Here is a 26,323-nt window from a genome sequence, read left to right on the forward strand (position 1 = left end):
TTTGGAAAAAAACCTTCAAGCCATTTTTAGGAGTGGAAAATTTAGAATGAAAGTCTGTATAACTATTATTTTCACAAAATTTCAGCACAAATCAGTTGAGTGGAACCAGGCGTAAACTCAATCTGTAACTCATCATAGTATACTCACATACTAAAAATCAGCTTAATATGTGAAGGCATTTAAAAAAAAAGTCTGTACTGTATAACTGTTATTTTCACAAAATTTTCAAAGTCCAAAGCCCATAATTTCCGCAAAAATCAATGGAGCGAAACCAAACGTAACTTGATCTGTCATTCAGCATAGTAGACTCAAATATTAAAAATCAGCTCAATATGTGAAGGCATTTAGAAAAAAAATCTGTATAACTGTTATTTTCACAAACTTTTTTTTTCCAATGCTCATAATTTTGGCAAAAATCAGCGGAGCAAAACCAAACTTAAACTTGATCTGTAACTGTTCGTTGCTAAATGACTCATTAGGGTAAAACAATATGGCCCCGGCAACTTTGTTGCAGGGCCATAAAAATTATCTACAAAGTTTCATGAAATTCTGTATTGTGGTTTCAGACTTTGGGGTATAATAAGACTGAAGACTTTACAATTGTTTATTTACAAAATCATTGTAGTGGTTTCATCATACATCATTTACATACCATGTATTCTCAACAAATTTAATGTCTATGAAATTCTTTAAAAATGCACCAATAATTTATTTGCATAGAACATACATGTATTTCAACATCTACTCTTCAAGCTTTCAGTAATACAAACTGATTATAAAACTAATACAAATAATGTATATACCATAAAAAGGTGTCAGCAAATATGACAAGTACTAAAGACAACTTCTATTTGCAAAAGGCTTTTATATTATGTTCTATCTTAATATGCAAAGTATAGATTTCTTTTGCACTAGTAGTATGCAGTCATTAATTTAAATACAGCAACCATTTTTTAAAAAATGCTGCGAATAGTACTGATATACCTTAGACATGTTGATTTTTCCTTGCAAAAACCTAAAATTCATGTTTCCAAATTAAAAATAATATCATTTAAACAGTTTACCCACATCAATTCTGTAACTATTTTGAAAACAATCTAAACACTTAGGTGAATAAATATCAAATGCAAAGTAATGAAAACATACGTTTACAAGCAAATCATGAAACCATAAAATAAAAATATTTCTTTTATGGTAGTTTGTATATAATGACAATGCCAGATGTGCTTAACAAATAACTTAATCATAAAAAAATCTACTGATCAAGATTGCAATAGAGCAACCATGAATTTCATTTATTTTAACTAATTTCAAAATTTACATCATGTTTCCTTTGAATGACAAAATCAAATATGATTAAAATTATCTAAAAGTAGAAAAAAAAATGGGTCAACCCTGAAATATGTCAATGTGGATTTCAATGAATATTTCTATTAGGCATATCTAATTTCAGAAAAACTGAAAGAATCATAAGGAATATGAAAACATACATTTTTATCAAGTAACATAAAAAGCTTGCCAGAACAAAAATATCAGTCAATACTTTAGTAAATTATGAAAATAAAATTAGTCAATAATGAAGAAGGTTTTCAAATTTACTGATATTCAAATGTTTAATCCACAGAGTTTAATTGTCTTATACGCCCTTATGAGAAACAAAAATTAAAAAACTAGAGTAAACAAAAATCTTGTAAATTGTTACTGTTCTAAAATGTCTGATATGTAAGAAAAGGCCATAAAGATATATTGATATTTTTCTAATTGTTAATTATAATTTTCATAATCATTGTCGTCAGAAATCCTTTTGACATGTAAACATTCAGTCAGTGTATAAAATGAAGCAAAGCTTAATATAGCTATAAAATGAGCAAATGTCTGTAAAGTGATCAATCCTGTTGATCTGGTTACAAAACAAAATATAAAAGTACATGGAGGATCTCAAATATACAACTAACATTAACTTTGTGACAATTATCACAACTAGATAGCTCTAGATAAAATTCTAAGTACTTCTTGTGTTATCATGGTTAGATCCCAATTTTACATCATTTAGTTGTTTTCAGATGTTTGTGAAAAATGCTCATACAAGTAAAATATCCAATTTATTACTCAAATTTGGAAATGGGTTTTTTTTCCTATGAAATCCACAACTTTGAATCTCACAAATAAAAAGAATTTTACTGCAATGTCAGATTTCAATAAAACTTGATTATAAAAAAATCCTGGTATTAAATTATTATATGAAATCCCATTTAAAAAAAAAAAAAACATTTCCAATAAATACTGTAATAAGTAATGTATTCCAATTATTTAAGAAATCTTTGTTTCACATTTAAATTATTCCATGACTTCCACATAATTAGCAGGAAACATTCCAGTATGTCCATTAGGTCCAGTACCTGTCCACCATCCTTCATCAATCATTTCTACATTAGTTATAATATCACCAGGGTCAAAGCTTATTTCAGTGTCATCAGCTGTAACAAGAAAATATAATCATTTGTAAAGTTATACTGGGATTCATTACTTTATTCAAATATATGCTTACATTTTATATAAAATTAAGGAAGTGAGAGAGGCTTGCAATGAGATAGTCAGCTAAAACATTCATATTTTCTTTACTCATTTCCAGAGTTAGTGATATATGTTATAAGATTTGCCATGAATATGTGTGCAGCTTGGAAGTATGATGACATTATGGTGTCAGAAGTAAGCTGTGTGGAGATGGTTGCAACTGTTGGATTGTATAATGGATTTGTGATGGTACTAGTAACAGTAGTTGATGCTACAGGGGCATTAAATGTTGTTGCATGTGCGACTGGTTTTGCATAATCTGAACGTTTTCTACCCCTATGTTCTGCAGTTTTTGAATTAGATAATGCCTGTAACAAAAATATATTAACTTCCTTTGACATGAGATTGTGTGACAAGAGTTGACCATTTTTTATGTTTAATTATATTAATGTTATTCCCTATCAGAGATTTTTAAACTTGTGTAAATAAATTGGCTATTTGCAACATGATATTGACCTAAAGATAGGAGAGTCACCTATGCAGGTATTTTACCGTGGAAAATACAGAATGCATTGACAAGACAACAATTTTACTTTCATGGGCTCAGGCATTTGTGTTAATCTTTTGACTATTGTAAGGATCATTTTGGTTTATCATTCTATGCAAATACCAATATATTCAGCAAGTCTACTTCAACGGAAATGTATCCTTATTTGAGATATCTTTATCAATGACAAAATCTGGTAACTCATCAGAAGCATTAAATTTGCTTCCATATCCAACACTTTTTAGCTGTTTTGTTTGCATAGTAATGCAATGCATTAACTGCCACCCTGCTTTGCTGATCTCTGTCTACTGTCATGATATCATACCTCCTTGATAGCTGTACAATGCTTTGGCTGTATCCCTGCATTGCTGATCCCCTGTTTACTGTCATGATACCATACCTGCTTGATAGCTGTACAATGCTTTGGCTGTATCCCTGCATTGCTGATCCCCTGTTTACTGTCATGATACCATACCTGCTTGATAGCTGTACAATGATTTGGTTGTATCCCTGCATTGCTGATCCCTTTTTTCTGTCATGATCCCATACCTGCTTGATAGCTGTATAATGCTTTGGCTGTATCCCTGCATTGCTGATCCCCTGTTTACTGTCATGATACCATACCTCCTTGATAGCTGTATCCCTGCATTGCTGATCCCCTGTTTACTGTCATGATACCATACCTCCTTGATAGCTGTACAATGCTTTGGCTGTATCCCTGCATTGCTGATCCCTGTTTACTGTCATGATACCATACCTCCTTGATAGCTGTACAATGCTTTGGCTGTATCCCTGCATTTCTGATCCCTGTTTACTTTCATGATACCATACATGCTTGATAGCTGTACAATGATTTGGCTGTATCCCTGCATTGCTGATCCCCTGTTTACTGTCATGATACCATACCTGCTTGATAGCTGTACAATGATTTGGCTGTATCCCTGCATTGCTGATCCCCTGTTTACTGTCATGATACCATACCTGCTTGATAGCTGTACAATGATTTGGCTGTACCCCTGCATTGCTGATCCCCTGTTTACTGCCATGATACCATACCTGCTTGATAGCTGTACAATGATTTGACTGTATCCCTGCATTGCTGATCCCCTGTTTACTGCCATGATACCATACATGCTTGATAGCTGTACAATGATTTGGCTGTATCCCTGCATTGCTGATCCCCTGTTTAATGTCATGATACCATACCTGCTTGATAGCTGTACAATGATTTGGCTGTACCCCTGCTTTGCTGATCCCCTGTTTACTGCCATGATACCATACCTGCTTGATAGCTGTACAATGATTTGACTGTATCCCTGCATTGCTGATCCCCTGTTTACTGCCATGATACCATACCTGCTTGATAGCTGTACAATGATTTGACTGTATCCCTGCATTGCTGATTCTCTGTTTACTGTCATATATTACTCTACCTGCTTGGAAGCAATTCAATGTTCTTTTTATTATTCTCCTGTTATTTTATTATGTTTACTTACTTGCTTGATAGTCATACAATGCTGTAACTGTCACAGTGCCACCTGGTGTTACTACTGGTGCCCCTGTGTATTGTTGGTCTTCTGTAGGTTGTTCTTCTTGTTGATAATTTTGTTCATCATACTGAACAGTTTCTTCATGTTGAACAGCTGGGATTGTTGTTTCTGGCTCTGAAAATTAAAGTATTTATTATGTTTGAAACTGTTAAAACAAACACAGACAATTTAAATGGTATCAATCTTGAATTCAATCATTTTAGTATGTTTTTAAAGTATACATAATCTACTTTTCACCTTAGTATTACAGTGTATCAAGGTCATCTACTCAAATAAACTTCAAATGATTTAGTGCTATAATGCCCATTTTCTAATCAAGATATTGGCTACAATTCAAATTTTCTTATGAACAGAATGAACACATAGTTAAAACAATTAAAAATTAAAAAATTTCACAAAAAAAATTAGTTTATTTTAGTGTTAGGAACACATTATCTATTTACCCCCAAAATCAGGATTCTGCTCACACTCTCCAAACAAATGGCCCATCACTCAGAGGTCATTACAACATTAAAGACCAACAAAATGAATTGAAGATCTCTATCGATTATTGTTTTCAAGAAATCATTTTTTTTTTATAATTTTCAATAAAACTGTTGACACAATAAATGAATAAGATACAGTAAATATATTTCTCTTTTTATAAATTAATAAGATAGAGTAAATATATTTCTCTTTTTTCAATGAATTACTTATGATCTACATCAGACATGTACAGATATTTGTTTTTTCCTCCCCATGAATAACCCTCATGATTTTTAAATTTAAAATGAAATATGATCTTACCATCTTCCCATACATCCACATCTTGTTCTCCATCGGAATCTTGTCTCTGAGGCATTCCTTCTGCTAACAAATTTCTGGATTTGGGTGTACTCTCTGTTGATGGGGGTGGGGATGTTTGTCTGGGTGGTGAAGGACCACGGGGTGGTGGTGATGGCTCCCTGGGAGGAGGTGAAGGCTCTCTTGGTGGAGGTGATGGTTCTCTTGGCGGAGGTGATGGTTCCCGTCTTGGTGGTGATGGCTGCCGCCTTGGTGGTGATGGCTGTCGCCTTGGAGGTGATGGCTGCCGACCAGGCGGTGGACTTCGTTCTTCTTCTCTTGGTAACTGTATTGGTTGTTTTCTGCTTGGTTGTTCATTGTCTTCTCCTTGAGACAGGAATTCTCCTCTCAGCTTCCTATAACAATTAATAAAACATGAATATTTCTTCTACATGATTTCAGATATCATATCAATTAAAGGTCATACTGTAATATATATAAATATCAAAATAATTCATATCATATTATTTTTCATTTTAAATAATAATATAAACTATTAGGAATGGTAAGATTTTGTTTCAAAAGTATTTTTTAAAAGAAACATTTACAGTACCTCGATTATACCATGATAATAAACAGCTACACTAGGAACATATGATATCTCCTTCTTTTGCATAAAGAAAGAATAAAATGAACGTTTAGAAGGTTTTTAATTAGAAGTCAGTATAAAAGTATAAAATGGCCCTGTAGAATAAGTTCCATGAGGATATCCTTGAGAATATCGATATTGACTAAAACATGACCGTTAAAAGTCCCATAACTCTGGAAAATCAAACCATTAAGTTTTAAAAATCAAAAGAGAGTCTACATTCATGAATCCCAACAACCATCTAAAAAAAGAGCTAATGAGTGACATGTGAAAAATTACCTTAAAGCTGAAGATTAAAATCCCATAACTCTGGAATAAAATATCAAAAATTTTCAAAATCAAAAGCTGTTCTCTAATTCTTACCCAATTTACCCTTTTTCTGACTGGTTGTTTATTTTTTTAATAATCAATGTGATTCATTTGATCTCAGTTCTTCTTTGGTCTAAATTCAATTATGAAGTAAAATTTTCTTGCTTTCCATTTAATTTCCTAATGTGACGTCACAAAAAAAGGCGACCATGTCACATATAAAGAACACATCTTTTCGCAGACAATTGGAAAATAAAGATAAAGTTTTGTCTACATTTAGTTTAAAATCGAAACAAATTCCACCACCAAAACTTGTGTGATACACTATTTCTCCACTTTCAACAGTTAAATGTTAAATATTTAAAAAGCTAGACAATCCTTATGTAATAATTATGAAAATTTTATTGTCTCTAATAGAGAAATATAGTTTTACACTTGATGAAAGCGTAAAATCTATATTTATCTTATTTGTTCCATTTTAAACTAAACTAACTACAACAACTGAAACAAAAATCTCATCCTATGCTTAGCCACTAGATTTACAATCTCATCCTATGCTTAGCCACTAGATTTACAATCTCATCCTATGCTTAGCCACTAGATTTACATCCTATGCTTAGCCACAAGATTTACAATCTCATCCTATGCTTAGCCACTAGATTTACAATCTCATCCTATGCTTAGCCACTAGATTTACATCCTATGCTTAGCCACTAGATTTACAATCTCATCCTATGCTTAGCCACTAGATTTACATCCTATGCTTAGCCACAAGATTTACAATCTCATCCTATGCTTAGCCACTAGATTTACAATCTCATCCTATGCTTAGCCACTAGATTTACATCATATGCTTAGCCACTAGATTTACATCCTATGCTTAGCCACAAGATTTACAATCTCATCCTATGCTTAGCCACTAGATTTACAATCTCATCCTATGCTTAGCCACTAGATTTACATCCTATGCTTAGCCACTAGATTTACAATCTCATCCTATGCTTAGCCACTAGATTTACAATCTCATCCTATGCTTTGCCACTAGATTTACAATCTCATCCTATGCTTAGCCACTAGATTTACAATCTCATCCTATACTTAGCCACTAGATTTACAATCTCATCCTATGGTTAGCCACTAGATTTACAATCTCATCCTATGCTTAGCCACTAGATTTACAATCTCATCCTATGCTTAGCCACTAGATTTACATCATATGCTTAGCCACTAGATTTACATCCTATGCTTAGCCACTAGATTTACAATCTCATCCTATGGTTAGCCACTAGATTTACAATCTCATCCTATGCTTAGCCACTAGATTTACAATCTCATCCTATGCTTAGCCACTAGATTTACAATCTCATCCTATGGTTAGCCACAAGATTTACAATCTCATCCTATGCTTAGCCACTAGATTTACATCCTATGCTTAGCCACTAGATTTACATCCTATGCTTAGCCACTAGATTTACATCCTATGCTTAGCCACTAGATTTACAATCTCATCCTATGCTTAGCCACTAGATTTACAATCTCATCCTATGCTTAGCCACTAGATTTACAATCTCATCCTATGCTTAGCCACTAGATTTACAATCTCATCCTATGCTTAGCCACTAGATTTACAATCTCATCCTATGCTTAGCCACAAGATTTACAATCGCATCCTATGCTTAGCCACTAGATTTACAATCTCATCCTATGCTTAGCCACAAGATTTACAATCTCATCCTATGCTTAGCCACAAGATTTACAATCTCATCCTATGCTTAGCCACTAGATTTACAATCTCATCCTATGCTTAGCCACTAGATTTACACATTTTCTTTGGCTTACAGAATCTTCAAATATCATGGATTTATATAATTTTAGAGTTGCCATGATTGTAAGAAAATTCATCTTTCAAGAAAGCTTCATTTAGTAGTTTATCCGTTTCTACTTAAAAATTGTATTTATTTGATTAGCAAAGAAGTGATAGAATAAATGCCCACAACAGTGAATCAGTGAACCAGAAGAGCTACATTACATGGGAGGTTTTGAATCAGTGAATAAGTGAACTAGAAGAACATTACCTTGGAGATGGTGGTGTGAACTACATTACCTTGGAGGTGGTGGTGTGAACCACATTACCTTGGAGGTGGTGGTGTGAACTACATTACCTTGGAGGTGGTGGTGCGAACCACATTACCTTGGAAGTGGTGGTGTGAACTACATTACCTTGGAGGTATTGGTGCGAACCACATTACCTTGGAGGTGGTGGTGTGAACTACATTACCTTGGAGGTGGTGGTGCGAACCACATTACCTTGGAAGTGGTGGTGTGAACTACATTACCTTGGAGGTGGTGGTGCACGTCTTGAATCTTCTTCTGTTTGTGATTCTCTTCTCTTAAATAACTGTCTGGCATTGGAGGCTGATGAGGAAGTTAATTTAGTGGCCTCCTATAAAATTTATAGTTCATTTATATTTTGTGTTCTTAAAATCCACATTCAAGAATACATCATTTAGTTTATCGATTTATCTTAAAACAATGTGTTCAAATGTTCTTTCCTCACAAAAGAAAGGATATGTCTAATGGATACTCATTCTTAACAGACATGTTGAAAGGATTATATATAAAAATTAATAAGTAGAAACTTCCTTAAATTATATTATTCCACTGTATGTAAATATTGATAGCTAAGCGAAGTAAGTTGTATTTTTTATTTTGACAATCTAAGAAAAGGTTCTTAAGCCAAAATATAGAACTTGAGCAATAATTTGTCTTTAAAATTATTGATATCAATTAGCTTCATTGTCCTTTAAATTATCAACATTTTGATAAGTCTGCACGAGAGGGTGACATTAAAAAAATTGTCTCCCGCTGAGCCATCGGATAGAGTAAATTATCTCCCTCATATTAGCCAATCAAAATCTGGCATTTTAATGTGAAGTATAAAAAAACTTCATATTCCCCTCTGAACATCGGAACTACCTTGTCTGACATTAAGCACAGTTATGTACATAACTTTTTGAACATGTTTTTTTTTTTTTAAAACAGCAATAGAATAGTCATTATTGTGTTATTTCAGACATAATTTTTTTTTTTTAAACTTGAACTTGTCATAGAATAAATGATTAACTTTTGATCTGTATTGTTTATCAATGTTTATGTGGTGATTAGTTACAAAAGCAAGCGAATATGATACAATAATATGCAAAATTAATATTTTATTTTCAGGAAGTAAAAAAGTAAAGGCAGTGGAATAAAACGTATTTCCCTTAGCTTAGGGAGTGAACATTTTTTCACTCTCAAAAAATAATATTCCCTCAGGCGATGCCCTCAGGAAATACGATTTTCTTAATTGAACAAATATTCCCATCTCCGTCAGTCACGGGAAATAAAGGTTTAACATCTACTGTAATTATAAATGTTTAGCTTCAGCCTTGGAAATTAACAGCTAGATATATTAAAAATTTATTATTTTATGGGAAAATGTCTGCTTTTGATTGGACAACCAGTTGCTAAGTCAGCTTATATCTGGATATATCCCATATTTTGACATCTAGATGTCTTGTTATTTTGTATCCTCTAGTTGATATCTCATTGACTATAACCAATATCTCTTTTTATTCATGTAAAAACTGTTTGAAACAAAGTGTATATTAGCTTTATATGAATAATAACATTATAAGTGTATTTATTACATTGTAGTTATGTTAATACCAGGAACTTTCTATGTTTCTATGGTTGTTTTAACTGAAATAATCCTAGTAAATATGTCATTTGAAAGTCTGTTCACACCAAAATAATAAATAATTCTGGTTTGTGAAAGGGTACATAGATTGATTCAAAGTTGATGCTGACATACCTATAGCCTACTTAATTTGCTTGAAACCTTCATAACTTATAATCATCAGAATTGGAAAAAAAAATAAAATGTTAACAGACATGGTAATTGATACACATGTATGGACTTACAGCAGCTCTTTCCTTTCTCATTATTTCACTCCTATGAGCCCTTTCTTCCTCATCCATCACCTGTCTGCTCTGTTCAACTTCCTATAAATATACCAATGAAGAGAATAAGAATACACTTACAATGGGTGCTTCAAAATTTAATAACGTTATTCGTACATGTAAAACAATCTAATATTATAAAATAAAGAAATAACTGTTTTCTGTTTAAAGCGGCACCAGTGTCAAATGCAGATTTGTGACAGTCAAATCCCAATTGATGCTGGCAATGCTTCCAACACATTTCTTTTATCTCTATTTTAATGCAATACCAGTTTCAAAACAAACATTGGAAATATCTTGGAAACATCAACAGTGATTACGCAATTTTGCTGCCCAACGAATCCCGACTATTAACTGAGAAATAGTAAGCAGACATCATCATGTGTGCATGTGATTCAACTTATCAAAATAATTTCCTTGCGACCTTTTTACTCTTTTTTGTCAAGATATGGAATACTTTTTGCAAAAAAAACTATCTGTTGAAACCATAGTAAAAAATAGATATGGAATAATTGTACATGAGACAATATCCAAAATATACAAAGGAAAAATGTGTAAAACAGTAAAGCATGTTTTAAATAATTATTTACCCATCTTTTCTTTTCTTCTTCATTATCTATCTGACTAGCTCTTCGTTCTCTAACTTTTTGTTCATGAACCACTTTCATTCTCTCTTTCACCTGTTTATCTCTGTCTTCTGCCTCCTTTTTCTAAAATTAAAATAGTTTTCCAGTATTTATTTAACTGCATGTTGCAAAACTATTGTGGGGAAAAAAAGGTATGAAATATTAATTGAATTTCTATTCTTCATCCATGAAATCTTTAAAATTAATTTTTCTATGGAAGATTGTTAATAGAAAATACATAATACATACAAAAATCAAACATATGTTTTCCTTATATTGAATAGAATTCAAAATTTTTATTGCATTTATAAACTATTAAAGACCATGTCATGTATATGTTATGCTTATCAAAGTAACTAACAAAATTAAAAGTAATTATTTATTAAAGGTTATGCCTGCTTTAATTTCTGCTATTTATTCAAGAAAAATGTATATGAATACTCAAACTTTTTTCTTTTTCAACAGAGTCATAACTTTTACTAATATAATGTATTTCTAAACAATAAATAAATTTAATAAAACATTTTCAAAATTTAATAATTAAGACTATAATCTCAGTAAGAAAGTAACTTGAGTAGTTTATGAAAATCCAAGCTTGATACTTGGTAGAATCAGGTTTGTAAAAATTATGTCTGTGTTGATCTGTCAAAATGTATCATTTGGAAAGACTGGCTATAAACCATAATTTATAATATAATAATTATGAATAAAAAGAGATTTGTGTTTCAATAAGTTGGGACTTCAACAATGTAATAAATATGTTCCAATATGACACCATGTCCTGACCACACTATCAGATTTCCATGGTCAGTGAACTGAAAAGTCAAAACCATAATTTATAATATAATAATTATGAATAAAAGGAGATTTATGTTTCAAAGAGTTGGACTTGAACAAAATAAAAAAAAAGAGAATGTTTCCATAGGACACCATGTCTAGCCATCAGATTTCCATTGTCAGTGATCTGAAAAATCTAGGTCAAAATCAAAATTTGGCATATATCTTAAAAAGGTTCAAATCATAAGTTTTAAGTTGATGTGACCAAAACTTCATTGAAGCTAATTTTAAACAAACCTTTAACTTGATATAGAACGTGCAAATGGATGCACACAAAGCGTAAAACATTATGTCCCCCTTCTTTTGTAGTCGAGGAATACCAAATAAAACAAAACATCTAGAGGTCCACATATGGTCTTCAATAATAGACAAGTGCCAAATATAATATATCAAGCTCTACATCCTCACTTGTTGAGAATAGTTATGAACAAATTTAACAGAGTTTTGAACCCAAATTTGAACTTGATCTGTGTTTGGTGGTGATAAGCAATGGTATAAGTTTCATAACATTTGGTTGAGACAAACTAAAGTTAGAGAACAGAAACCATCTTAGGGACGTACTGAAGGACAAGAATAAACCTTAATGTTTATGGCGGGGGCATAATAAAAAAAAGTTGTCGGACAACGTAATACCAGGCATGGGGCGAATTACATTGCAATGTAATGCATTATATTACAATTACTTTGACCAAACCATGCATTATATTACAATTACAATTACATGCATTTATCAAAGTAATGCATTATATTACAATTACTTTTGCAAAGTAATGCCTTGAATTACACATTACATTTGAAAATTTTATTAGTGAATAGAAAAATTAAACATTTTGAAAAACAACTACAAGTCACAAAAGATTCTAGCATATGCAGTAACTGTTCCATGAATTGAATATAAGTATACATGTAAAAAGTCTATTTAATTTGACTTTTACAATTTTTAATTATTTTAACTTAATGTTGACTTTACTTTTATAAATACATTTTTTGTTGTTTTTCTTTAAATTTTAAACGAAATATTTAATTACTGTGAATTACTTCCCTAATTATAAAATAAACATAGACCTTAATTAAAATTAACATATTCTTAATTAATCAAGAAATCTTAAATTTGGTTTAGTTAAAACTCCAACAATATGTTAAAGATGTTGTATGTGAAAAAAGTAATGACATGTAATGCCATGTAATGCATGAAATTACACAACTTTTTTCTAAAGAAATGCATTATATTACAATTACATGTAATGCACAAATTGCTGCATTACACATTACATGCAATTACTTGGAAAAATGTAATGCATTACCATGCATTACAATTACAAATTTGCATTACCCCATGCCTGCGTAATACACTACAAAATAAAATGTTATAACAACAATATCTATTATAAATATGTATAAATTCTATAAGTAAATACACAGATGGCAAAAAAGTAAATAGCCTCACACAACTACAATTCTACTTAAATACTCTAAGGCCACATAAAATTTAAATTTACTTTCTTAGGCCAGTTTTCATAATTTCAGATGAGGAAATAAGGTACTTTTTTATTTTTTCACCAAAATTATATCAAAATATCTGACATTTGTACAAGGCATGACTAATTCTCAGATTATTGCTGATTTTAAGATTTTTTTGTTCGTAAGTACAAATACTTGATAACGCAAGTGGGGGTCTCAGTGACTGCGTGTTTGAGTTTTTAAAATGATATCTCTGTATAAATAAATACATGGCATGGTGAGATGAGATTTGTACAGTTTATGCGGCTAAATTCTTGAGCTATATAAAAGAGATGTGTGAAACATTAATTATTAGTCAAGAATAACTATCACTTAAAAAATATCAAATTAGTAGTATTAGTAAAAGTGACACTAGTAGAATATCATTCCACTCCAGGTTAATGTAAAATACTCATGCTAACAAATAAATCTAACATACACAAATGAAATTTAAGAAGAAATTAGTATTTTTGAAACATGTTCAACTTGCATTCAGAAAAGATATTTTTACAACAGACTGATGGACAACACCTTTTTCAATACTACTATACATCATATACTGTAAACAAGACAATCAATCTTATTTTCAAATGCAGAAAATACAACTGAACTCACACATTATTTAAATAAATGGGGAATGTGTCCATGGGACACAGATGATGCCCCTGCTTGCATATCATATAAATTTATAAAGGGACATAACTGAAGAACGGTAAAAGTGATGCTACCCAAATTTGTACTTGATCTGAGTTTTGTGGTAATAAGTATTATGTATAAGTTTCATAACATTTGGTTGAGGCTAACTTAAGTTAGAGAACGGAAACGAAAAATTCAGCAATTTTTCCATATGTAAAGGGGCATATCTCTAGAACTGTTAAAATGACACCACCAAAATTCAAACTTGATCTGTATTTTGTGGTAATAAGCATCGTGTGTAAGTTTCATAACATTTGGTTGTGGCAAACTAAAGTTAGAGAATGTAAACAAAAAAATTCAGCAATTTTTCCATTTGTAAAGGGGCATAACTCTAGAACTGTTAAAGTGTGTGCCACCAATATTCAAACTTGATCTGTGTTTTGTGGTTATAACATTTTGTATAAGTTTCATAACATTTGGTTGAGGCAAACTTAAGTTAGAGAACAGAAACCAACTTTGGGACGTACGTACATACGGACGGACAAGGGTAAAACTTAATGCCCCCTCCGCAACGGCGGGGGCATAAAAAAAAGCTCATGTAAATATTCTTATCATGATTACTGAAAAATCAGAAATTTCTGTGATTCAATTATTATTGCAAAAATTGAGGCAGGATAGGTGTAGCAAAAATAAAAATTTGCATTTTAAATTTTGATAAAATTTACATTTAAAATTTTCATACCATTATATTTTACAGCATTCCCCGAAATCACAATAATTTAAATTAATCTCGCATTTGTGTCATTTTTCAAAAATCACAATTATAATAAATGCATGCAAACATTTCTGAATTAACAGTTTTTCAATGAGACCTTTATCTATGTCACATTAGGAAATTTCCCATTTCAGTCACCTTTTTATGAGTTGCATTAATAAATGATCAAATAATTGTTTACAGTATAAAAAAGAGACACCAAATATATAAGTATATAAGATAAGAAAATAAAACCAATATATAAAAGATAAGAAAATGTGACCAAATACCTTGAATAAATCTCAAACAATACAAGATAAGCATGCACTACATTTAATACATCTACAAGAAACAAAGTGAAGCCATGCAACACACTATGTTACCTCACGATCCCTCCTCTCTTGGTCCAGTCTCTTTTTTTCTAACCCTGCTCTCTTCTTATCTTCTTCTACTCTTCTTTGTTCTTCTTTCTGATCGTTCATTGATGGACAAAACATTTTTACATCAATTAACACTATTCAGTATATTGTAACCTTACCCTTTTGGGGTCCATTTTTTCAGCAAATATCCTGTGTTTTCATCAAGCAATTGATGGGGATGACAAGCATGTTTTCTTGTTTTTTTTTATTGTAGTACATGTACAATGTCTTTCATGTGATAAGGTTAAAGGTTAATGTGTAGATAAACTATAGGTAAGGTATCTTTTTTTATTAATGAAGGTAAATCTGGGAGAACTGTGCATAGCTTTGACTAGCAATAAACACTTTTGGAAATGGTTTTGGCTTTGTTGGTATTTTATTCAGGATACTTCCCAATAATTATGTGACAAAGAAAATGGATCCTTGCATAAGGGAGATAACTAAGGAATGTTTGAATATATCACAACATTGTACTGAATTTGGGAATCATGAAATGATATTACCTCTTTTTCTGCCCAGAACTGATCTCTCTGTTTTGTGTTTATATCTCTAGCTGCAACTGTTCTCTGATAAACTGATCCCTACAATAAGTAATCAAAATTGTATTCTAAAGCACATTAACTTTTTACATGAAGAAAAAATAATGTGACTTATACTTTATGGAAAGCTGATAAAATTATTACAGGTTATTTTAAGTGATTTGTGTATGTTAGATTTAAAATACTATTGGGGCTTTTCTTGGCTGGTTTGGTAATAAGCATCTAGACCATGTAGACCACAAATATAGAATTTTATTGACATTTCCATTGACAAAGATTATTCTGTACTGTTGTTAGTAATAATTTGGTTGGTGACTGTGTTAGATACAGGTGATTATTTTCTATAGGACATTGTCTCATTTTAAGGGGATTTTCTCCATGTCCTTGGTTATTTGTTATATGACCAATATTATATCAGGTTTAATTTCAAATTTTTCAAGGGTCAAAGTTTTATAAATGTACAAAGTAAGTTCTATTCAATAAGTTCAATCCATTTAAACATTATCATTGTTTGCAGTTGTTTCGACTGTTCAGTATTGTCAGAATCAATTTCATTTATTTGTTTTTCTTCCCAAGAACTAATGAATCCTTGGTTTACTTTAGATGTCTGTGAACCAGTCCAAATTGTATACAATAAAGTGCAAGTAGGTTTTTATATCACATTGTAAAACAAGATCAGAGTGGTAATCAACAAATCTTTAATTTATGGATATAATGGATTTTAACATTTTTGCTGCTTTTGGAACCTTTAAGAACAATTTAAGAAAAGGGTGTTTTTAATAGTGAACAGCGATAAATTCGGCTCTTATCAAAATGTCAAATTGCAAAAAAAGACTTAAGTTCCTATACATTTTTTGTATTTCATGAATACTTTAGGGTAGCCAATTTGGAAGTCATTTTGCCAATTCCCATTTTTCAATTGAATGGAAATTACCAAAGGTGTAGTAGTTAAATGCAAATAATATACTCTAATGAAATGTCATTTCCTTTATCAAACATGCAATCATAATCCCTACAGAAGATTATATGAAAAAAATAAGAAATGACAAACCACAGGTGTTGGACTATCAACAGGTTTTGGTTTTTCCTTATGGAAACTGTAGTTTGATCCTGAAGATTTTGCTACTTTCTTTGTAACATCATCTGGATCTATGTCTTCTTCTGTTCTGGCATTAATAACTACATGTATACCCTATAAAAAGGAACATTACAGGGGCATAAGCTACGAATTAGACAAAAAATTAAATTATGATTTTTTCCCCCCACATTTATAAAAGCGAAATATAGAACAAATATTTCACTCTAAGCAGTCAATTTCGTCAAAAAAAAACTAAAAATCATTGCTATATTATTGCAAGTCAATAATTCAACTTATTTGAATCCATATTCATGCAACCTTTTAATTTGACCTTTAGTGGAGATGGTGCACATGTGTTCATTGTGTAGTTCCTTCATTACAAAGAAAAGAATGTCAACATTGAAAAGTGAAACAAAGGAGCCACCAGGAATAACCATTTCCTTGACTGATTTTGCCAACAAAAAATGATTCTTATATAGGTAAAACGATGAGTTGCATATATTTTTAACCTATAACATGAAATCAAACAGACCAAGTATAGTCTGATTGCATGTGCTCGTTATCTAATTATATTTATATTTATGTTTACATCAGGTTATTTGACTGTCGGCAGTCTTTGGAGGTTATCTTGATGGATAATTAGATGGCGTCTGGTCTACAATACCTACAATATGCTGATACATTACAGTGAGTCCATGCATTGTTAATGGTTTCTTTTGGTCTTTTTGTAATTTGGATGTACCTTTTAGTATGCTGTAGTCATATTGGTTTTTGGTAAATTGTTTTGTCAAAAATTAGGCTGATAGTTTTCTCAATTGAATTATTTCATATTTTTCATGCCTTTTATAGCCGACCATACAGTATGTGTTTTCTCATTGTTGAAGGATGTATGGATGCCTATATTTGCTTACATCCACTTCATTTGAACTTTGGTGGATAGTTGTCTCATTGGCAATCATACCACAACTCCTTATTTTTACATAAATAAAATATGAGAATTTTGGTCAAATTAGTGAACATGAATTTGACAGCTAATACCCCTTTAAAAACTACATATATACCCTTTAAAAAAAAAATAGAGCATTCAAAACTACATGTATACCCTATAAAATAGAGCAATCACAACTATGTGTATGCCCTATAAAAAAGAGCATTGATAACTAATGTTTACTTAGAAAATAGAGCATTCACAACAAGTGTTTACCCTATATTTGAGCATTCACAACTATGTGTTTATCCTAGAAAAAGAGTATTGACAACTACATGTATACCCTACAAAATAAAGCTTTCACAACTGCATGTATACTCTAGAAAATAGAGCATTCACAACTATGTGCAAACCCTAAAAAATATTGCATTCACAAATATGTGTATGTGTTTTAAGGTATGATTAAGTGTTTTATGATTGGGTGGTAATGTAAAGATATATGTAGCTAACAAACATTTATTTGTGTGTATTGTGTTCAGTATTTATTCAGTTTTACCAAACATCTTTCTTACCCTGAAGAATTTCTGAATATCTGGTAAATGATTTGCACATTTAAACTTCATTGATTCTGGTGCTGCTTCACCTTGCTACAAAGAAAGTTATATAGAGTTATTGTCTGGCAGTACATAAAACAAAATCTCTAAAGAAGAATCATATTTCCTGGTCACTCAATGTCAAGGGTTTCTCTGTCAGAAGGAAATACATTTTAAAAATTAAATATTCTAAAATCAAATATCTTGGTCAGGGAGCCCTTCTCAAGAAAATAACAAGGAAAAAGTATATTTTAACAAATATTTTTTTTTATTTGATGCGTCTATTTGATTTGACTATCTAACATCATGGCATCTGTAAATACTTATAACCAATTATATCAAATGGAATCAGTTGAAATTTAAAAATAAAAATCTTCTAATTGAATTTAACAAATGTTTAAGTGACAGATATTTGGTATTACTGTGTAATCTTTCCACCTTGTAATGGTAATATTGACAGGTATAACATACATTCCTGGTAGAAGGTATGATAAGGTGATGACTTAACTATACTATAGCCTACAGCAAAGTGTTATATGTCATGTACTCTAAGTATACTATCTTGTACTCTTATAATGTAATCATAATGTATCATGTGTATAAAACACTCATTTAATCAAATGGCATAAATATGTCAATGATACTTTAATAAAAAGCAAGAAATGTTTTCATACTTAACGCAATATTTGTATACCTGTATACTGTCAAAGATACACTTATATATGTTATATATGGTTTAAACAAAAGATAAAAATTCGTACATAATGTGTTTTATTTCAGACATAAATGCAATATTTGTAAACCTGCATACTATCAGATACTTATATTTGATTAATATGCTTTAAAGAAAGCATAAAAATTTTATACAGGATATAATTATTTCTCAGACATAAATGAATTCTCAAAAAGAGGAATATTTCCTTAATGTTTTTGTTGAAAATTACAGGAAATGGGCAATTACAATTTAAGAGAGATACACAATTGTATATATTCTTACTTTCCATTCAGTTTATGGTTTCAGAATGCATAAAAAATGAAAGTGATTCAGAGATGCTGGGAATGAGTGCTTAGAGACGCATATCAACAGACTGGCATCTAGACAAAATCACACAGATCATGTAATAAAGTTACCAATCTGTGGTATAATGTTACCAATCTGTGGTATAATGTTATCTATTGTGTCTGATCTTACTGTTACCAATCTGTGGTATAATATTATCTATTGTGCCTGATCTTACTGTTGCCAATCTGTGGTATAATATTATCTATTGTGCCTGATCTTACTGTTGCCAATCTGTGGTATAATATTATCTATTGTGCCTGATCTTACTGTTGCCAATCTGTGGTATAATATTATCTATTGTGCCTGATCTTACTGTTACCAATCTGTGGTATAATATTATCTATTGTGCCTGATCTTACTGTTACCAATCTGTGGTATAATATTATCTATTGTGCCTGATCTTACTGTTGCCAATCTGTGGTATAATATTATCTATTGTGCCTGATCTTACTGTTGCCAATCTGTGGTATAATATTATCTATTGTGCCTGATCTTACTGTTGCCAATCTGTGGTATAATATTATCTATTGTGCCTGATCTTACTGTTGCCAATCTGTGGTATAATATTACCTATTGTGCCTGATCTTACTGTTGCCAATATTATCTATTGTGCCTGATCTTACTGTTACCAATCTGTGGTATAATATTATCTATTGTGCCTGATCTTACTGTTGCCAATCTGTGGTATAATATTATCTACTGTGCCTGATCTTACTGTTGCCAATCTGTGGTATAATTTTATCTATAGTGCTTGATATTACTGTTGCCAATCTGTTGTATAATATTATCTATTGTGCCTGATCTTACTGTTGTCAAACTGTGGTATAATATTACCTATTGTGCCTGATCTTACTGTTGCCAATCTGTGGCATAATATTATCTATTGTGCCTGATCTTACTGTTGCCAATCTGTGGCATAATATTATCTATTGTGCCTGATCTTACTGTTGCCAATCTGTGGTATAATATTACCTATTGTGCCTGATCTTACTGTTGCCAATATTATCTATTGTGCCTGATCTTACTGTTACCAATCTGTGGTATAATATTATCTATTGTGCCTGATCTTACTGTTGCCAATCTGTGGTATAATATTATCTATTGTGCCTGATCTTACTGTTGCCAATCTGTGGTATAATATTATCTATTGTGCCTGATCTTACTGTTGCCAATCTGTGGTATAATATTATCTATTGTGCCTGATCTTACTGTTGCCAATCTGTGGTATAATATTACCTATTGTGCCTGATCTTACTGTTGCCAATATTATCTATTGTGCCTGATCTTACTGTTACCAATCTGTGGTATAATATTATCTATAGTGCCTGATCTTACTGTTGCCAATCTGTGGTATAATATTATCTATTGTGCCTGATCTTACTGTTGTCAAACTGTGGTATAATATTACCTATTGTGCCTGATCTTACTGTTGCCAATCTGTGGCATAATATTATCTATTGTGCCTGATCTTACTGTTGCCAATCTGTGGCATAATATTATCTATTGTGACTGATCTTACTGTTGCCAATCTGTGGCATAATATTATCTATTGTGCCTGATCTTACTGTTGTCAATCTGTGGTATAATGTTATCTATTGTGCCTGATATTACTGTTGCCAATCTGTGGTATAATATTATTTATTGTGCCTGATCTTACTGTTGCCAATCTGCGGTATAATATTATCTATTGTGCCTGATCTTACTGTTGCCAATCTGTGGTATAATATTATCTATTGTGCCTGATCTTACTGTTGCCAATCTGTGGTATAATATTATCTATTGTGCCTGATCTTACTGTTGCCAATCTGTGGTATAATATTATCTATTGTGCCTGATCTTACTGTTGCCAATCTGTGGTATAATATTATCTATTGTGCCTGATCTTACTGTAATTTTATGGATGATCTGTACTACCGGTTACCAACTCCGGCTTCAAATACCAATTAAGACTGACTGTTCTGAAATAGCACAATAGTGCTGAATGCGGCATTAATTATATAAACACCAACCAATCAATCAATCAATACTAAGGGTTCCCTTTACTAGCGTGTTTTTTTTTTAGTATTGTATGGTATTTTGTCTGGCTTAAATTTTGTCCTACTTCCAAGTGTAAATATTCTAATATCATAGTGTAACATATGAATCCTAAAGGAGTTACCTGCTGAGTTCATGAATACATAATCTGGTAGATTTTTTCTAGGGTTCAGGATGAGACACGTACCCAGTTCATAAATGCATAGTTTAGTAGATTTCTTAGAGGGTCCAACAAACATTGTAAGATACCTACCCAGTTAATGAGTACATATTTTGGTAGATTTGTATTAGGATCCAGTATTTTGCAGTAAGCATACATGATCTTGGAACCATTCAGACTATCAGACATCTCTTCAAGTCCACCTTCTACAATTTACAATTAAGTTATTTTTACAATCAATAAAATTCAGTCTAAAATAACAGTTTGCAATTTTCTTACAACTCCATTCCATCATATAAGTACAACAACAACAACAATACTTTAAGAGGGTTACACAGTTAGCTATATATAACCAATCATCCCTGAGGCCCTCATCTTAGAAAAAGCATAAACAAAAATGCAAACATATACATGGCATACATTAGTATAAAAGTCAAGTATAATGATAATGTTCAATACAACTGCATAAAATGTTATGAACAAAAAAACATAATGAAATAATTAATATTCAATATTTTTTCAACTGGTTGATTTCAATAAATGATCTGTATTTGAAAGAAATAACATTTGTAATATTGCGTAAAGATATTGGCAAATTGTTCCACAAGAATGGTCCAGAATACATAAAAGATTTCTTGAACAATTCTATTTTTTGGTTTAGGGAGTATGAGGTTTTCTTGAACAGCATTTTTCAAGGAGTATGGATTTCTGTTTGAACATAATGAAACTTGCTAGTAAGATATGATGGGGCATCATTATTCAATTTATTGATGCACCTAAATGTCATCACAAACTTGTGATAGTTTATTCTCTGTTCAATGCATCCAGTTTATGTGTTTGAATAAGGGCTCAGAAGAAGCGAAAGGGTCTATTTCTAGTATTATTCAAGCAGCTCTCTTTTGTAATTTTAATATCCAATTTAAACCCTCACTGCTACAACTACTCCACACTGTACAACAATAATCAATTAGTGGTAAGATATAACCATTATAGAATACATGTATAGTACACAATACATGTATTTAGTACACATATATTCACTAAGGTATCTGGTTATTGGTCAACTTTAGTTGTAGGGTTTCTGCCCCATTTACATTTACACAAATCTCCATTTGATTCATATAACATGTATAAGGGAGAATGTTTAAGATATTTTTTTTTCATATTCAATGGCCTTCTTTTCTTATGATTGTATCATCAAGCTTAACAACATAGTTATATTAAGTTAACATACATTGTAGCAATGCTTGGACAAGTTTTTATTGTTTTATCTTCTAATTTAAGGTTATAAATGTGTGTATTTTGAAACTGATATTTTTAATGTTAATACAAAGTAGCATTGTTAATTTTACTCTATAAATAGTATACCTCCAGTTTCCACAACTTTGAGGACTGGTGTCTGAACTTCATATCCAAAAACTGCCCTGCAAATTCAATTTGTTCATATGAGTAATGATAAATCTAATAAAATATACATATGTTAATATCAAATTTCATTGGCTATTTTTACCAATTTGTAGATCTTGTCAGGGTGATCATTTTTGCTCTTAACAATGGTTTACAGTTTTTCTTTATCCACCAAAGTTTTCAAAAAATAAAATCAAATTGAATAAAAATCATTATTAATGGCAAGAACTCCTTAAAAGAGTTTGCATCTACATGTGCTTGGTTCTGATTTAATCTTGAACTATTTCCTTGATCTTGAAGGATACATGTTAGCTGAAGAGATTGACTACTTGGCAAATTTTTAACATTATGATTGTCTCAGACTAAAGGTAAGAATCATATTGTTAGACTACAAAAATAGCTATTGATAGTCTAATGTGCACCATATTTATCTTGTATGTTCAGCATGTTCAGTAAACTGTAAAATTGAAATAGTGATAGGTTTCAGGTAGAAGCCCTCTTGTTGGTTGCTATTGTTGTAACATGTATCGTATGAACACAAATTCCTTCATTTTTCGAACCCAGGGCCTAATCTAGGATTTTGAAGAGGGAGAAGTGATTTCTCCTTCCATGAGAGAGAAGGGAGAAGTGGTCAACTTCTTGGAGACGTGAGATTCCATTACCGTTTCGGTTGCATCGTGTTTTCAAGCTTATCACTAAGGAAATTGTTTTATATTCAATAAAAGATGTACTTGCAGTTTTTTCATATGTTATTGTACACAATGTATATATAGAAAGTTCTTAATAAAAAGGTTTAAACAATATATAGTTGTTATTTATTTATGGATACCATAATGTGTTCTAAATAAAATTTGTTGATTGGGACATGAGGGAGTAGCCTAGTAATATTATCAAGATTATGATGCATTAAATTCATGTGCATCTGCCTCAATTTATTTTTAAAACTCCAGAAAAATATGATGAATTTCACATGACTGGGAATTTAATTTATATCACCACTTGTCATTGTTTTGTAAAACATTATTGAATGTCCAGGACATTTATGTTAGTTGTAGTAAATTGAGATTATCGTTAAAGATTGTAGACATTGTAAGTCTATAAATGAAAGTATCTTTCAATCTCAAGTTAATTATCGGATAAAGAGCTAATTTCTATCATTTTTTAAAAATATCATCCATATCAACGAAGTGGTCATGAGAAAAAATCCACTGCTGATCACAATCTGGTCGAGTGTCGTACGTTTGCAATCACATTAGGGAGCTACCATTTGATTTTTATGGGGGGGCTAGGATGAAAAATTTTGTCCTGCTTTATTTTTTTAGTTGTAATCTCTGTCCTGCCTTTTTATTTTTTACTCTATTCGGTCCTGCCTTTTTTTTACTAGTTTATCCTGATTTTTTTTACACAAATTGTCATCCTGCCTTTTTTTTATACCAAGTTGCTCATCCTGCCTTTTTTTTTACTCAAAACTCCTGTCCTGGCTATTTTTTTCAAATTTCATCCTAGCCCCCCCATAAAAATCAAATGGTAGCTCCCTTTTCCATCAGCTGTCTTTCTACCTTTTATATTTCTATTTTTATTCAATGAGTATAATAAATCTACCGTTAATTCACACCCTTTACCAACCGAATAGTAAAATTGATCGACTCGTGTAGGTAATAAAAATAAAACAAATCAGCTGAGTGATTACGCAACATCCTCAGATGAAAATCATAACTTAAACAGACGGTCAGTTTTCCGTTTGAACAGTTTTGAAAGTTAAACATGTTATATCCGAGGATGTTCAAAGTCGCCGTTGTATTTATTTAATTTGATCGTTTACAGTATTAGTCCTGGGTCGTTTCGAAAATCTCGAGTTTCCTTGTCAGCCGCCATTTTTTTTACCTGTGAGACTTGTAAATCACAAGTTTTATCGATTTTGATAGCGATTTGACTTCGCTATGAAGTCAGTCGGCCGGCGAGATTTAGCGATTTTCAAAATTCTTTGGCGACTTAAATCGTCATTTCGCCGTCAAGATTATGGCCTGTTCGAACCAACCCTCAAGCTGAAAAGGTACAGTGGAATCCCTGTAACACTCCATATTAGGATTAATGGAGATGTGTCACAAACTTGTATACAACCCACACCACCAAGGAAGTATTAGGACACCGGAGAGTTTGTTATTATGGTGGAAGGAAAGAAATACCAACCTCTACCAACTGAGCTAAAGGCGTACTTAACTAGCACAGCTAATGGAGGGCGGTTATAAGTCTACTATTAGTAGAAAGTTAAGGGAAGCACCACTAAACTCCCCCACCTCAAAGAATCATTGTACTATATTGATGATATCTTCAACATTTCTCCTGACTAGGTTTCGTATTATTTTTTCTAACTGTGTTTTTTTTTTGTGTGCACCAATTTTGTAACAGGAGACCATGATTTGTCTATCAAAAAAATTAATTACTGTACCAGCCGATATTTGAACCCATGACCCCTGGCATAGTAGGCCATAGTTCTACCAACTGAGATAGAGGAGTACTTCACTAGTGCAGCTAATGGAGGGCAATTAATTGCCAGTTATAAATCTACTAGGTAAAGGGAAACACTGCTACACATAAAAATACAGACAGAATCGTAGCTCTAATTATCCTGTACATGTTTGATTTGTCTACATATTACTAAGAAATATCAAAAGGACATTAAACCGTACAATTCAAAGGCAAATTTCAATTCGGACATTGTATGAATAATATAATGAATCATCCGTCACTTCACGCGGAAGTCTTTTGAAAATTTATACCGATATTTTTGTGTAATTGCATAGATTAGTAAACCTCTTTTAACAAAACATATAAAAGTGTAAATGCTCACCAATCTACATTATTTTTATCACTGACTACTTCGTTATAAGCCTGTAAAAGGGCTTCTTTATTTTTCCGCAAATCTATCGCCATCCTCCCTTTGCAGGTGCTTGTGTAATACGTCACCAATTCTGTGCTAACCGACGGAAGTAGTTATTGGCACTTTTTGATTCTGACAATATGAAAGTCTTTCAAAATGTTTAGTTCATCTTTTTTCAAATTGTTCCTTTTAAGAAATATTTTCAAAATTTGCATAAACAATATCGTTTTGTATTAATACAAATCATCATAGATCTCAAATTTGAAATTTTATTGAATGATAATGCAGTGAGTGAACCGGAGTAAACCTAATTACAGAACAATTTGATATTAAGAATCAAGCTAAGCCTTTGTTGATAAATAATCAGACAACGAAATAAACAACGTTCTGTTTGAACACGTATATATTTGATGCGAAGGGACAAAGATGGCAGGTTTTATTTCACACATTATCTTTTAAAAAATACTGATTAACTCAGTATCTGATCAGATTATTTTGAATCTTTTGTTACATTATAGGTGGTCACATCTGGTGA

At 31.6% G+C, this 26,323-nt stretch overlaps 1 protein-coding gene and 1 long non-coding RNA gene across 3 annotated transcripts; both read right to left on the reverse strand.

Moving 5' to 3' along the window:
• Positions 1–590: 590 nt before the first annotated feature.
• LOC127733945 (drebrin-like protein B) lies at positions 591–25,890 on the reverse strand. 2 transcript variants are annotated; one of them, XM_052243428.1, is made up of 13 exons: positions 25,759–25,889; positions 22,869–22,924; positions 21,594–21,706; positions 18,223–18,297; positions 16,696–16,836; positions 15,609–15,686; positions 15,070–15,156; positions 10,924–11,043; positions 10,295–10,375; positions 8,668–8,774; positions 5,398–5,789; positions 4,558–4,725; positions 591–2,477 (listed from the first exon to the last, which is right to left on the reverse strand). In XM_052243428.1, exons 1-13 carry the CDS (start codon positions 25,839–25,841, stop codon positions 2,338–2,340), a joined length of 1,641 nt encoding a protein of 546 aa, XP_052099388.1. In that variant the 5' UTR covers positions 25,842–25,889; the 3' UTR covers positions 591–2,337. The 2 variants fall into 2 exon arrangements, with proteins under 2 accessions (XP_052099388.1, XP_052099389.1); XM_052243429.1 differs by lacking the exon at positions 15,070–15,156 and having other exon boundaries at positions 25,759–25,890.
• LOC127733946 (uncharacterized) lies at positions 7,364–8,619 on the reverse strand. The gene is made up of 3 exons (XR_007997306.1): positions 8,581–8,619; positions 8,465–8,493; positions 7,364–8,406 (listed from the first exon to the last, which is right to left on the reverse strand). It is a non-coding gene; the product is annotated as an uncharacterized LOC127733946 (long non-coding RNA).
• Positions 25,891–26,323: the final 433 nt, after the last annotated feature.

Source organism: Mytilus californianus, unplaced genomic scaffold (assembly GCF_021869535.1).
Source record: "Mytilus californianus isolate M0D057914Y unplaced genomic scaffold, xbMytCali1.0.p SCAF_3, whole genome shotgun sequence".
Lineage (NCBI taxonomy): Eukaryota > Metazoa > Mollusca > Bivalvia > Mytilida > Mytilidae > Mytilus > Mytilus californianus.

Coding starts and splice junctions, on each gene's coding strand:
- LOC127733945 (XM_052243428.1), bottom strand. CDS start 25,841: ATGGCGATAGATTTGCGGAAAAATAAAGAAGCCCTTTTACAGGCTTAT. Junction 10,376..10,923: donor AAGAAGAAAAGAAAAGATGG/GTAAATAATTAT, acceptor GTATATTTATAG/GAAGTTGAACAGAGCAGACA. Junction 2,478..4,557: donor ATTGTATGACTATCAAGCAA/GTAAGTAAACAT, acceptor TTCTTGTTACAG/CTGATGACACTGAAATAAGC.